The following is a 15,063-nucleotide window of genomic DNA, read 5'->3' on the forward strand; positions in this document are numbered from 1 at the left end:
CCTGGTACCCCACCCCCAGCTCCAGCCTTTCTCCTTAGGATAAACCCAAGTCCTGGCTGAACCCAGCAGGACCCTGGCAAACATCCCCCAGTCCTCAGCAGTCTCTGAGGATCCCCCAAGGAACTACTAGCGAAACACACTCTCTTTTGTACTCTTTCTGGTCCCCAGACACTTGCCGTGCACACCTACAGGTGCAGGTGGGAGGCTGAGGCAGGAGGATTGCTTGAACTCTGTAATTAGAGGCCAGTGTGAACAGCATAGCATAAACTTGTTTTTAGGAAAAAAAACCACAATTTATTTCCATGCCGTCAATGCAAGGCAACGTCAGGGGCCACACAGTCTTCATTACGCCTTGGCTGGCACAGTTCTGAGGGGACACTTGGCTTTCTAACACAGATGTGTCTCAGGACACACAGTGAGAGAGCATAGGGCTGGCTCAGGATGCCTGACAGGGAGAAACTGGGTGGGCTGTGCTCCCCCACCAATCTCCCCCACTAAAATGCTATGATCAATGAGAATGCTCTGAAAAACACAACCCCATCTTAATTTTATCAATCAAAACACGTGTGTGTGTGTGTGTGTGTGTGTGTGTGTGGCACTGAGGATGGAACCAGAGCCTTCCCACTGAGCTCATCCCTAGCCCTTTATAATTTTTGTTTTGAGACACAGTCTTGCTAAATTGCCCCAGCTGGGCTCAAATTTGTGATTCTCCTGTCTCAGGCTGCAGGGGAATTGAGATTATAGGTGTGCATTACAAAGACCTTTTTTTTTTGAGAGCACGTTTGTGATTTAACAGGCTTGTGCGTTATACCCTTAGCACATGCTCAGTAATGTTTTTGTTTTTGTCTTTTTGAGACAGGATCTCCCTAATGCAGTTCAGGCTGGCCTTGGCTCACTTTGTAGCCCAGGCTGGTCTCAAACTTGCAAATAATTCTCCTGCCTCAGCCTCCCAAGTGCTGAGATTACAGGAGTGTGCCACCATGCCTGGCTTTTCAGTAATGTTTATTAAAGCATCCATTAGTAACATAGTCTCTTAACTCTAGGACAAGACTGACAGTATGTTTCATAGGGTTGCTGTAAGTCTTCATTTTGACCCCCGACTTTTGTTGAGAGAGGGCCTCACAATGTAGTTCAGGCTGGCCTCAAACTCTCAGTGATCCTTCTGCCTCCGCCTTCCCAGTGTCAAGATTCCAGGCAGGTGTTACCATGCCCAGGTACAGAAATATTAAATGAGTAACATCAAATGCTTAGAATATTGATTCTAAAGTACTCAGTAAGTATTCACATATTGTTCGTCTTTAAACTGTCACTTTTATGGGCCACAGTTTGACACATATCAGCAGCTTTATAGTACCTCAATTTATTTTCAGAGAAAGCAACAGGAAAAAGACAATCATTGGCAATATGTTTACTTGAGCTCCTCTGGCCTTCAGGATTACACTTATTCTTTCCGTGGTTTAATGCTTTATTTCCCACTCTGAGAACAAAACCTCTTGAAGTAGCTTGCTAAAATTTGTCCCAAAGTGGCAGCCTCACATCAGCAAGGAGTTGGCTGAAGCCCAGATATTCTCTCACCAAGTGTGTCCTAAAGAATGCCAGGTCCTTTACTGGCTTCCCAAACTTCACGAAAGTAACATTTTCTTGCTATTTTTTTTTTTCTTCTTCTTATTTTTTTAAAGACAGGCTCTCATTAGTCTGGCAGGCTTCAATTTGCTATGTATCGCCTGCCTTGCAAGCAGGCAGTCGTGAGTTCGATCCCCGGTACCGATAAAAAGGAAAAAGACAGAAAAAAAAAAAAAATGCTGTGTATCCCTGGCTGGCCTCGAACTCCCAGCAATCCTCCTGCCTCACCTTCCTGGGTGCTGGCATTACAGGTGTGTGTGTCACTATACCCAGCTTCTTTTGCTATTTTAAAAATATTTTGAAATGTCAGCCATGTCTCAGAATATAAAATTATCATTGAATATAGTTTTGTTCCATCATTCTACTCTGATTTATGCAAGAATGTATTAGCTGGTGGGGTGTGTGTATGCATGCCTGTAATCCCAGCACTCTGCAGACTGAGGCAGGAGGCTTGCTGGGAGTTGGAAGCCAGTCTGGGCTCCATAGTGAGACCATCTCAAAGAGACCAAAAGGATGAAAAATATTAGTGAAAAGTTGTATTTAGAGCAACCCTTTATGTGAAGTTCAGTGACACTTAACTGGATTCAACTGACAACTGACCATTAAAGGATATGGACATTTGTGACAAACCCTACGGACACAAATACCCATTTGATGTGGGATTTAGCTCCGTGGTACAATCGCCTGCCTGGCAAGCATGAGGTTGTGAGTTTGATCCCCAGGACCAAGAAATAAAAAACAAACAAACAAACAAAAAAACCCAAATACCCATTTGAGTTACTCTTTAAGCTTCCTTAGTGGGTTTGACTGCTTATTTATTGCAGTACCCAGGGCCTTTGCATTGAACTCAGCCCTTTTAAACAAAATTTATTTTTGACATTATTTTCCTGTGTATTTATGTAAATTAGCTCATTTCCAAACATAAAATACAGAGACACATTAAAGAGCAGTTGGTTCCCACCCAGGGTCTCGCCTGTGATCAGGCGCAGCAGCACTAGGAGCTCGGGCTGCCTAGTCACTGCTTCCCAGGGGAGGACATTCTCTCAGCAGCGCAAAACATATTTAAAACACGGCTTCTGTCCAAGGAATGGGCAGTGTAACATGTAAGTTTATATCCAGAAACAAGAGACGTTTTAACAATAAAGAATCAAGGCTCAGGCAGATGGGAGTAAAAGCCACAGTGTGCTCTGGAGGAGGGTCAAGTTTAGGGTTCATGGATGCTCCCCAAAGGAAGCTCAGGCTCCAGACAAATGGAGGTTTATGGAAACACTATTTTTTTTTTTTTGCAGTACTAGGAATTGAACCCAGAGTTTTTGCATTGAGCTACATCCCCAGTCCATTTATTTATTTATTCATTATTTTATTATAGGATAAATCTTGCTATGTACTTCAGGCTGACCTTGAACTCACTATGTAGCCCAAGGTGGCCTTCAACTCACAGCAATCCTCCTGCCTCAGCCTTCCAAGTGCTGGGATTACAGGTGTGTGCCGCCACACTCGGTTGAAACACATTTAAAGCAGTGGTGGCAGAAGATGAGGAACTTGCGCACCCCTTTGACATGAATTACTTTGAACTTCAAATTTATCTTGTAAAACCCTTATTTAGGAAAACGGTTCTTACTCTGATTTCACAGGAAGTAACTGGCCCAGGTTACCCAGTTCTTCGAAATCTTCCCAGCCGTACATAACCTGGACACCACCCTGGCTGCTTCACAGGGAACAAGGCAACTGAGTTCAGTCCTGCTGGTCTGCGTGTGGTGATCCAGCCAAGGAATACTGGTGGACACATCAACGATGGCTCGAGGGCCAGGGCAGCTAAGTGACCCCCTGGGGCGGCTGTCAATATCCCCAGGAAAATCCTCACACCACGATGAGAAATGTCTGGAACTGTCACAGAGCATTGGTCCGGTGCTTTTCTCTTGTCTTGTCATTGCCTCCCGAGTGCTAGGATTAGAGGTGTCCACCTACACGCCCAGCTTTCCCACGGTCTCTTCTGTGACTCGACTTTCTCACTTGTCTTCAGGGCCCCCTAACTGTCTACCCTGGCTCTGGGACCGCAATCTCACACCCTTGCCAACCGGCTGTGCTGTAGTACCACACATCACCAGCAGATGTCGCAGTCTCAACACTCGACAGAGCCACTTTCAAATTTACTAAGGCGCCAACCGGCAGCCATTCAGTGCCAGCTGTATACTTGTTGGGCGCTTAGCAAAGCGCTGCAGGTGAACCCCGCATGTGTCGGTTCATCTGGTAAAGGCGTTGCCGTGGGGATTAAATTCGAATTACTTTGAACGACGACAGGATTGTGGCGTGTCGTTATTAACAGGCGGGGATGAGGTGGTACATACTGGTCTAAACTAGGGCCCTGCGCCCGCGTGGCTCCATATCGCAAGCGTCGCAGCGCGGAAGTGAAGTCCCGGACTTGCCTTTCGGGATCCTTGCTCTTTACCTGTCCTTCCCCTAAGGTGGTACGGCACACCTGGGACTGGAATCTGGCTCCCCTCCACTTGGGCAAAGGGGTGGTGGTTGGGGGTCGGCGAGGTGGCTCTGTCATCTGCTTCCTGCAACTTGCAGAAGGCCGGTCCTTCCGGGGGTGCCTCGGGACGGAGGGGCGCAGGAGGTCGCGCTCCTAGGGCCGACAGTCAGAATGAAGTTCCCTCCCGGGCCTTCTGGGCGTGCGCATTTGTCTCCTACCCACCTGCCCCCCAAAGCCAGCCCTCCCCAGGCTCCCGCCCCCGCCCCCGCAATCTCCCGCCCTCCCCACCCCCAGGTTTCCCGCGCCCGGCTCGGCGGCGAAACGCGCGGACTCGGCTCTCCATGCACGAGCCGGGGCGGGCTCTCGGCAGAACCTGGGGCTGCGTCCCCACGCGCCGGCACCTGCCCGGGAACCTGCGCCCCGAGCGTACGGCGGCCACGGGGTTCTGCGCCCGGCTGCACGTGGCGCCCGGGCCCTAGGAGGAGCCACGTGCTGCTCAGGCCCCACGCGCGGGAGCTGCGCGTTGCAGGGCGCGGCGGGGCGGCTCCGCCAGGTCGCACGCCCGAGGCTCCCGCTCGGGACGCGCACCGCGAGGCGGCGCGCCGGTCGCCCCGGGCCGCGGGGGGCGGGGCCCCGCATTGTTCCTCCCAGAGCGCCGGACCCTCCCCTTCCAGCCCGGGCGCGGCGCGGGGCCGCCGGAGCCGCGGAACGTGGGCCCGCGCCCCGCCTTTGTCTCCCGGGCGCGAGCAGCCGCAGCCCGGCGCCCGCCGCTCGCTGCCGGAGCAGCTTTGTGCCGCGGCGCGGGGGACCCGGACGCGGGGCGCGGAGCCGGTGGGCACAGCCTCGGCATGGACGTGACGGTCTCGGAGCTCATGGAGCTCTTTCTGCAGAGCCCTCTGGTGACCTGGGTGAGTGCGCCCCGCTCCCTGCCGCTTTGTTGGTGCCCCGGGCTGGGGGCTGCAGCGACGCAGCAAGTGGCTCCCGGCGCGAGTCGGGGTCCGGGTCCTCCCCAGGCTTCCGGACCTCCGAGCCCGCACCTCTGCTCCGCGCCCGGCGCCGAACCGGGCGCGCTCACGCCGGCCTGGAGCGGATCGGGGACACCTGCTCCCGCCTGTGCTGGGCCGGCGGCCCTGCCACAGGGTCCGAGTGGTCTCCGCAGTTCTCAGGGCTGGAACCACTTCCCGGAGGGACTGTTCTCCCCAGCTGCACTCGTGGAGTTGCTGAACCCCAAAAACCAACCGGTGGGTGGCAGTGACGGGGAATGAGGGACCGAGTGAGAACAGGAGCAGGCCGGGTGGGCGCCCTGCTTTCCTGTGGATCTAGACGTGAGAAATTTATTAAAAAGTCACTTTTATTTATTTATTTTTTGCTCCGGAACGCTGGCGAAAAAGCAGCCAGGAAGTTTTCCTCCTCCGGCTTGGCGTCCGTTGCCTCGCGCGGGGAGGGGCAGAGGCCCAGGCTGGAGGGTGGGCTTGGTGCCCGCTGAAGGGCGCAGCGGGTGCGGGGAACCCTTTCTGCCACCTGCGGCCCCAGCCCGCCTTTGCCTGGGCGCCCTGAGGCCGTTTGCGCCGCTGGGTGACCTCCCGTCTCTCTCCTCTTTTCACCTCCCTGCAGGTGAAAACTTTTGGCTCCTTCGGAAGCGGCCACCAGGACAACTTGACTATGTACATGGATTTAGTAGATGGCATCTTTCTGAACCAAATTATGCTGCAAATGTAAGTTGCCTGCCTCAGAGCCGAGGGGAAGCATGGTGCTTTAGGAAATTAAAAGTGGAAATGTCGGGGCCAGGACAGAGGGAGTCCTGCAGGTTCACACTGCGGTGCTTTTGCGACTCTTGGGTGTGTATAGACCTTCAGAACTGCAGCCTAGCTAGCCGCGTGTTTATTGCAGGAAGTTTGGAATGGACTGTCATCCACATGGTGTGGACAGTGCCCCTGACTTCAGACTCAATGCAATTGTGGCCTGAGCAGTGAAGTGCAAAAGCCGCTTTTGGGAGTGGGGGTGTCACAGAAGTGTAACAGAGAGTGTCTGGTTACAGGAAGTGTCGCAGATGGGCCCAGAGCATTGAAGGGTGACTGAAGTTTCACTCTAAATTAGGTGCTGGTGCTTCTGAGTGGCCTTACCTTTCCTTTTCCAGTTTCTTCAGAGCCAGTGCAGTGGGTCCTCTTATGAACTGGGTTTAAAGTCGCTGTTAAATTAGCAGGGGATGCAGGGAGGCCGTCGCTGGGGTACTGTTTGGAAATGGATGGTTTAAGCAGGGTGTCAATAGAAGTTGTGCTTGTTAGCATATAGTTGTGTCTGCCACATACTCTGGGGGTCCTCTTGGTGGAGCCCGTCCTTCTGTCTGACAGCCCACCCCCACCTAGGTGTTGGCTTCCACCTACGCATTCTGTTTTTAACTCAGAAACTGCAAGGAACATAGCGCACCTGAGAGTCAGTGAGGCCTTGAGGCAGAATAAAGCATCCTGATGGTCTCTCTGTGGCTCTCTGTGGTCTCTGTGGCTCAGGCTCCACCTTCACTCACTGTCCTGCGATGGGGACATTGTTGTACTTGAGCACCAATCCATTAGCTGATTGTGGCCAGCAAAGGAGAGGGAGCAGTTTGCTTTGGTGGATTGAGAAATGATTTAATAAATTCTATGCTAAAAGGTCTGTTTGAAGAAGTTTTCTCCTTTTGTTTTTGTAAGTCATTTGGTGTTGCACAGTGGGAGAAAATCTGCCATCTTAAAAGTTGTTTTTTGGGGGCTGGGGATTTAGCTCAGCGGCATAAGCACCTGCCTTGCAAGCAGGTGGTCATGAGTTCAATCCCCGGTACCAATAAAAAGAGAGAAAAAAAAAAAAGTTGTTTTTTTTTTAAAAGGCATTGCTGATTTTACCAACCTTCAGTGTTGGGCTAGAAAAATCTATTGTGAGCCCTGGTAGTGCTTCTCAGAGAATGCTAATGAAAGGGAGTTTTCCCAAGGCTGTGTTGAGGCTGGCTCAAGCCTTGGCATCCCCCATGCCTGACTGCTGGACTCCCAGCATTGCTAGACCCCAGCATTACTGGGTTCCGTGGTGCACCAGTCAGGGAAACTTCAACCTGTCCTTCTCCAAGCCCAAGCCTGTTTAATTAAGGAACCTGGCAGCTTGCAGGGATCAGAGGAGAACAAGAGCCCCCGGACAGTTTCTCTTTCTTCTCTGACCTTTGGAATTCTGGAGTGGTTGCCACTTGCTTGTAAATCAGGAAAGCCTGTTGGACCTCTCCTTTGAGAAATGCCAGCTCATCGTTTGTTTGCATTTGGCCCGAGGCTAAATGCAGGTGAAGGGCCTCAGTGCTCCCCTGAGATAAGGCTGCTCCCTGGGAGAAGCCAAGGGGATGTGCTGAAAGTGGAAACTTGTGACTCACGCTGGCCTGACTGTCCAGGTCCGGCACAAGAAGGGAACCGGAGGAGAGGACACATGGCCTGTGGATCCAGGAGAGCGGAGAGAGGTGGGCACGGGCTCCCCATGGGCCTGGTTTCTGTGGGGTTAGAGTAACCCGGCTCCAGGTAGCAGGTGGAGAAACAGTGTTTGCCTCTGGAAGTGGGTGGAGATTGCTATGACGCAGGCACCAGGCGTAGTGGAGAGGGTCTGTGGAGTGTGATTCACATCTGAACTCTTCAAGCCTTAACTTACATTAAGATAACACACATTTCGTGTTTGTGAGTTGGGTTATGTCAATTAGAAGACAAATAGGGAGCCCGGCATGGTGGTGCCTGCACACCCATAATCCCAGTACTCTTGGGAGGCTGAAGCAGGATAATTTAGTGAGAGCCTGTCTTAAAAAATGAAATGGGCTAGATATGTGGTCCTGGTGAAGACCCTGGTTTCAATCTCCATCACAGCAAAAAGAAAAAAATGGAACTGTGTAGGGGCAAGGGTTTGGCTCAGTAGTAGAATATTCACTTTGTAAGTGCAAGATCCTGGATAAGAAAACCAGCAAAAAAAAAAAAAAAAAAAAAGTCAATAAAGAAGAGAACCCAGGAAAAAAAAAAGAGAACCCAGGCCATAGCATTGGACAGCCTAGGTCACCAGCCTGAGTTTGAACCTTATGTCTACCCACTATGGCATTGGACCTATCGCTCAGTGCCTCGGTTTCCTCATTTGTAAAATGGGAAATGAAGATCTTCCTTAAAGACATGGTTGTGTGGGCTGGTGTGATATACACACTAGAAATCCCAGCTGAGGTCAGCTCATTCAAGGTCAGCCTGGGCAGCTTAGTGAGACCTTGTCTCAAAAAAGTAAAAGAGAGGGCTGGAGACTTAGCTCAAGGTCTGCTTGGCAAGCTCAAGGTCAAGAGTTCAATCCCCAATACCAAAAAAATTTAAAGAAAGAGAATGGGCTGGAGGTACAGTTCAGGGGGTGGAGTGCGTGCCTAGCATGTGCAGGACACGGGATTTGCACTGAAAACAGATAGTTGTGCAGATTAAATGAGGTGATGTGCTAGCTTTTAGCACAGTGCTTGGTGCTTAACGGATCTTGGGATCAGTGACTTGGTAGGTGCCATTGGACTCCAGAAGAGATTTGAAGCTCACGGTAGGAGTCTGTCCCCCCCCCCCCCAAGTTGACCTTTCCTCCCTGTTCTTAGTTCCCTAAATTATTGCATAACCCTCAGCAGCAGCCTCCTACCGGATGGGGTCCAGGTGCCCAAGTCCTAGCCCCACACCTCTCCGACTGTGTCCTTCTATTAGGAGCAAGCAGATCATCACGCTGCTGTGCTGCGCCAGGGCCCTGTTCTGATCAGTTCCCCAGGTTGGAAGGCAAGGAAGCAGCAGGGCGGTGTCAGTGCTGGTTGTGCCTGGGTGCTGGGCCGCTGGGCGCTGGGTGGCAGGGCAGAGATAAGAGTCTGTTACCTAACACTTGGGAGCCATCTGGAGGCTACCTGGGTCATGTGACTGCACCTGCCCATTGTCTCTGGCAACCCTAGAAGGCTGTGGTAGTCCTCCCTTGGCCCTGGCCTCCTGGTGACATCAGCACCACCTGGAAGCAGGAAAGCCCTGTGGGCTCAGCTTTCAAGGGAGGCTCAGGTCTAGGATTCCTGAATGAGCCTGTAGCCCTGGATGCAGAGGCTGGGAGCCTACTCAGCTGGGCCTCTGTGAGTGAGTGCAGGCTCTCTGATGTCTGTTGGACGCATTTTCTGGTCTTCCGGGAACTGTTTAAGGGCCTTGACCCTAGTGCCAGGCTAACAGATTCACCTCTTTACTCCACCACTTAGCATCCCTCTCTCCAAGCCTCGATTTCCTGATCTGCAGTAAGGGGATGGAATGTTGTGGCTTTGAGGAGAGCGAAGTATGACGATGCAGATAGAAAATGTTATCAGGGTCCACCAAGGGAGGCCCAGAGCTGGGTGTGTGTGTGTTCATTCTTGGGAGCTGGGCTGGGAGCTTGTGCTCTTAGGAAGCTGGTGGTTTGGCCAGCCTGGTTCTGTGCAGGCTTCTTTCTGACTTCTGGTACTGGCTGCAAAATTCAGGCTGACATACTAATTATTCAGAGGTTGAAAGCATCCTCAGGTGAATAGGAGATTGTCTTCAGCTTCTAAAACACATTTGAAGGATAATTTCCCTCATATCCTCCAGGAGGAGTTTATGTTCCCATTTAACAGATACAGATACTGCAGATGAGAAGGCAAATATCTAAAGACTGAGGAACATTACCAGTGAGGAACATTACCAGTAACCCTGGCACTCTGGGAAGCAGAGGCAGGAGACTTGTAAGTTAGAGACTGGCCTGAGTTTAGCAATTTGGTAAGATCCTGTCTCAAAAAAAGAAAAAAAAGAGGTACAAAGAGGTTTAACCCCCCCCCAAATAAAAATGAAACATTAAAGGGCACATACCTGTTGGTTGAATGAATTTGCCCTGGTGCAAAATGGAACAAAACTTTTTGTTGTTGTTTTGCAAATTTAAGTCATTTTTCCTGTCTGTCCCTCCTCCCACCCACTCTTTGCATGCCAGGGATTGAACCTAGGGCCTTGTGCATGCTAGGCAAGTGCTGTGCCACTGAACTACATCCCTAGCCCAATGATTTCTTTTTTTTGATTGTAGCATGTATCATACTGCATAGGGACTTTGAGTTCTAAAAGTTTCATGTTCAAGTCAGGTGTGGTGCTCCATGCCTGTCACCCCAGCAGTTAGGGAGGCAGAAGCAGGAGGATTGCGAGCTCCAGCCCAGCCTGAGCAATTCAGTGAGGCCCTGTCTCATATATTTATTTTTCAAAATTTAAAAATATTAGAAAGGCTGGAGATACAGCTCAGTGTAGAAGCCGTGGGTTCACCCACCAGTGCTCCCTATCCCCTTTTTCATGTTCATTTACAGAATGCAAAAATTCAGACGAGAATTATAAAAATAGCTTGTAATTTTGTGATGTAAAGGTAAAAAGTGTTTTTTTGTGGTTGCTGTTTGGGATTTTTTTTGGTACATGAGATTGAACTCATGACCTCATGCTTGCCAAACAGGCACTTACACCACTGAGCTAAACCCCCAGACCCACGTGTTATTTTTTTTTCCCATACTGGGGATCAAACTCATGACCTTGCACTTGCCAGGCAGGCTCTTGTGCCCCTGAGCTAAATCCCTGGCCAATGTAACAGTGTTAATATTCTGGTTTGTGTATGGTATACATTGATATATGTCCTGATGTATTTTTATACAGATTCATATTACTGTTTCCTAGCAACTTTTTTTTTTTTTTAAAACTGTGGCTATTTCTTCTCTGTGTGGCAATACACAGTTCCCTTGATTTAGTTTGAAGGTTTGGAATGTGACCACATGTTGAAGTCTGGCCCTCCCAAAGAAGAGGGATGAGGTTACAAAATTCTGACTCGCTTGACATTCTAGTAGGAGCCAGGCATGGTCATGCATACCTGCAACCCCAGCACTCTGGAGGCCGAGACAGGAGGATTGCTTCAACTTCTAGGCCAGCCAGGGCCAGATAGTGAGTTTGGGGCTAGGCTGCACTACAAACTGAGACTCTGTCTCAAAAAACAAGCAGAACAAAACTGTAGCAGGAGTAAATATACTTTTTTCCACTCAGAAGTTTTGATGCAAAGGAAGCCCTGGAAGCCCCATGGTTTGTACTTGGGACTCTCCAGCTTTGCCCCAGCTGCCACATGCACCTGCCTGTCTCCTGCCCTCTGAGGTTCTGATGTGAGACCAGGGCTTCTATGACCTGGGACAAAGATGGTTGTTCTTAACAAGAACTTGGGGACAGTGCTCGTACAGCGAACAGAACAGGAAAAGGCCGAGCTGGCTAATGTAGCACCTTTCAGGGCTGGCAGATCCGGAGTCTGTTTGCAGATCCCACACTGAGGCCCAGAGCACTCTGCCCAGTCTAGGAGCCAGGGTTGAAATCTGTACCCCGCTGGCTCCCCTTTCCTGCAGCACAGAGAGGTAGGGGTTTGGGGCTGCTGGGTGCGGTGGGGGTGGAGCTGCACCTTCCTTGCCTGATGTCAGGACTGTTTTGACGTGTTCCCTAATGCCCTCTCTTTACCTGGGGAGCCTTAGTTAAGTGAGGGGGTACTAGTGATCGTAGTAATTGGTGTAATTAGTCATACAGCAGTGCCAGGGCTCTTGTGGAGCGATGCTTCAGTTCTCTGTCTCCCTAGAACTGGGCAGAACAAAAGCAGGGACCGTCAGAGGTGTCCATGCTGTGATAGAAGGGACACATGTGTACACAGGGCCTTTGCATATAAGTGGATGTGTACAGGAAGCCCTGGCTTCAGGCCTCTGCTACTTTTGAGGTGCCCCTGTCTGACTTACGTGACATCTGGAACTGCACTGACAGTAAAACAGAAAAAACCTTTGCCATGCCTCTTAGGTTCTGCTTTACTAAACCATGCATTTATCATTGCAGAGTTAACTTCTTGTCTCTTGAGGTAGCTACAGTCAAGGGATAAGACCTACACCCGTGGGCTGGGGATACGGCTCAGTGGCACAGTACCTGCCTGGCAAGTGTGAGGTCCTGAGTTCAATTCCCAGTACCAAAAAAAACCCCACCAAAGCTACACCTTTAAGAAAAATGATTTTGTAATGCTAGAAACACCTCTGCAGCAAAAAATGCCCCCATGGTTTAAATTCTGAATACCATGTCTTTTCCTAAGTGAATTTTACTGGAATGGTAAACCTTTATTTTCTCAGTAATGAGTAACACAGAGCATGGGAATGGCTTGGCCGTCAGACTCCATTAACTGTGTGGGGACAGTAAGAAATGTTGTCACCTGACAGTTGAAAAGAGCTCCTCTGGTTGCCCCAAGGGATCCATAGGACTGTTTTAGGGGGCATAAGATGACTGAACAAGTCTGTGGCTGGTTGTTCTGCGTGAAAGGGTTTGCATGCTGATGGCACTGCCTGGAGACTCACAGTGTGGAAGCGAAATATTTACTTAAAGGTTGAACGTTAACACCCTCGTTAGCATCATGTTTCCAACATCATCTGGAATTGTTTGGATGTGTAGGTTTGTTGTTCTGTTTCTCAGCTTTCTGTTAATGTGGGCAGCTGAGTGGCATGGAGATTTATTTCCTTGCTTCCCCACTGCAGCCCCAGGAGGCCCTGCACCTTCACTGCAGGGCTTAGATGACAGATGAAACCTGGAAGACAGGCCTGCGCCCCCCTTGGGGTGTCTTGGAAGGAAGAGGCTGGGAGGCTGGCCTTTGTCATGAAAAGCAGCTGCAGCTCAGGCCGCTGGCTGCGGGGAGCTAACCGGGCTCCCCTAAGTGCTCTTGTCTCAGAACCAGCTCCCAACACTGAGGATTTTGAGAAAACTCCCTGCATATGGATGAGTGAAACCGTAAATCCCTTGCTGGAGACTTCTGGTCTCATCACAGCCAGACCTGTCTTTTACCTGAGGTTGGAAGATCAGCGACACTTCCAGGTCTCCCTGCATAATGCCTTTGCTTTCCTTAAGGTTTCTTATGGGGTGCATTGTGCACAGTAGAGTGTCGCAGACTGAGTGTGCCCAGTTTTCATGGTGGAATCGTGTCACTGCAATGTAAATCGTTGGCAGGACCAGCTCAAGACCAGTGTAGATAGAAAGGGTGACCTGTTTGAGGTGGAACAGCATGACTATTATTATCTTTTTAATATTCCACGTACATTGCTCTTTATTGTGAAGTATGTTCTCTGGTGGTTCTGTATAGCCTGGCATGTGGTCTGCAGTGCCAGGGATCTCCCCGCCACTGGGGCTATGAGAGTGGACAGAGGCAGCATTGATCAGGACAGTGGTGGGCCAGGTGCCCAGTGTGGGAGGAGAACAGTGACTGGCTCCCCCACCTCAGGTTAGGAGTGGACTTAGCCACACTGTCACAGCCTTAGAGTTGACGGGACAAGTGAGGCTCTTGGGACCGGAGGGCTGAATTTTCATTCACCTGTTTCTTCCCCAGAGATCCCAGGCCTACCAACCAGCGCATCAATAAGCATGTCAACAACGATGTGAACCTTCGCATTCAGAACCTGACCATCCTGGTGCGGAACATTAAGACCTATTACCAGGTAAGGTGTCCTGCCTTCCCCAGGGTCCCAGTACGAGGCCCTGTGGAAGCAGTGTGTGCGGTCAGACAGCAGCTCCCCCATGTTGACGCTGGCTGGACCCCTTTCCTGAGCTTCATGTGTGGTGGGCTATTGCATGGCTTCCCCTGCTCAGCCAGCATTCTCTGAGCTGTGGGAAGGGTTGTGCCATGTGGCGCAAGGACCCAGAGAGCCTAATGGATTGCGTCCCCTGTGAGGCAGTGGGGGCTCTGAAAGCAGTTTCCTGTCTACGGGCCTGGCTCAGTGACTCTCATACAAGTGAAGAAAAGCAGGGACCAGAGCAGGACTGTCCGGATGTCACCGCCTCTGAGTGTGTGCCCGAGGGTCAGCCACCAGCAGGCCTGCAGGAAAGGGCAGATTGCGCCCATTCAGTGGTGCACAGTTTTTGTGTGCCCAGCATGGAAGGGGTCTGGACTGCAGCTGTGACACTTCCCCCCATATGATTTTTTTTTGGAGATCCCAGTTCTGGTCACTGTGATTATTTTGGGGCTGGGAGACCTGAGTGCTCTTTTCTCTCCAGTACTCTGGGGAGTACTGTTTGAGGATCACTGCTCAAGAACAAAAACTGAGCAGGGTGTGAACATGAGGGGTGGAAAGTCAGCGAGGGTGATGGCGCATGCCCATAATCCCAGCTGCTCAGGAAGCTGAGGCAGGAGGATTACAAGTTTAGGTTAGCCCAGGCTAATTAGCAAGATCCTGTCTCAAAAAAACCCCTCAAAAACCAAACCAAAACAAAAAAAAACGCTCCTAGCCCAGCAGTAAAGCGCTGGCATCGTGTACAGGGCTGGCCCTGTCCCAGGTGAGGCTGAGAGGAGGTGGTGTCTGCAAGATGGCAGCAAGGGAGGTAGGCAGACGTGAGGGTCTGACCTTTCTGTTTGTCATGCGGAGGTGCCAGGCTCTTCCCGCAGCACTTGGGCTGTGAGGATATCATCCTTGGGTCCTGCTGGCCCATAGGCCTCTTGTGTTGGTGATCAGCAGCTTGAGGGGCTAGGTCTCGCTTGGCCGAAGGACCTGACACCCACTTGTGGTAGTGTTAGTTCGGAGGGGAGCACCTCTCGTGGGTGTCCTCACCCTCACACATCGCTGTGTGGTGTTCCGAAGGATGAGAAGTGATGGCTGGTCCAAATGACTTCCTAGAGCGCTTGGGGAGAGGGAAGGGGACCCAGCACCCTTGGGGACTCCCTCTGGCCTCTTAGCTCTTGGAGGTGGGGCTGTTGTGTGTTGGTAGCCTCACCCTGGAATAGAATGGAGCGTGTAGACACTTGGTGGGAGCTCTGCTGCTGGCCACCAAGTGGTCACTGCCTTCATGCCCTGCTCGCTTGGATACGTCCAGGGCAGGCACTGAACCTGTGTGGTGTCCTGCTGCATAGTTTCCCCTTCTGTTTGATGGTAAAGTTCAGTTCTCACCATGGAATGATGCAAGCTT

At 51.0% G+C, this 15,063-nt stretch overlaps 1 protein-coding gene across 5 annotated transcripts in view; it reads left to right on the top strand.

Moving 5' to 3' along the window:
- Positions 1 to 3,225: 3,225 nt before the first annotated feature.
- Positions 3,226 to 15,063, top strand: part of Ccdc88c (coiled-coil domain containing 88C) — a 116,979-nt gene continuing 105,141 nt past the window's right edge. Inside the window, exons 1-3 of one of the 5 annotated variants that reach the window (XM_063241157.1) lie at positions 3,226 to 4,088; positions 5,714 to 5,814; positions 13,493 to 13,601. In XM_063241157.1, the coding sequence (XP_063097227.1) occupies positions 5,762 to 5,814; positions 13,493 to 13,601 (162 nt within the window). In that variant the 5' untranslated portion in view covers positions 3,226 to 4,088; positions 5,714 to 5,761. Of the gene's footprint in view, positions 4,089 to 4,623; positions 5,008 to 5,713; positions 5,815 to 5,874; positions 7,569 to 13,492; positions 13,602 to 15,063 lie in introns of those variants that run through there. The other 4 variants (XM_063241158.1, XM_023566130.2, XM_003472476.5 and 1 more) reach the window with 4 other exon arrangements.

Source organism: Cavia porcellus, unplaced genomic scaffold (genome assembly GCF_034190915.1).
Source record: "Cavia porcellus strain 051 isolate PalLab524CR breed Dunkin Hartley unplaced genomic scaffold, mCavPor4.1 scaffold_31, whole genome shotgun sequence".
NCBI classification, from domain to species: domain Eukaryota; kingdom Metazoa; phylum Chordata; class Mammalia; order Rodentia; family Caviidae; genus Cavia; species Cavia porcellus.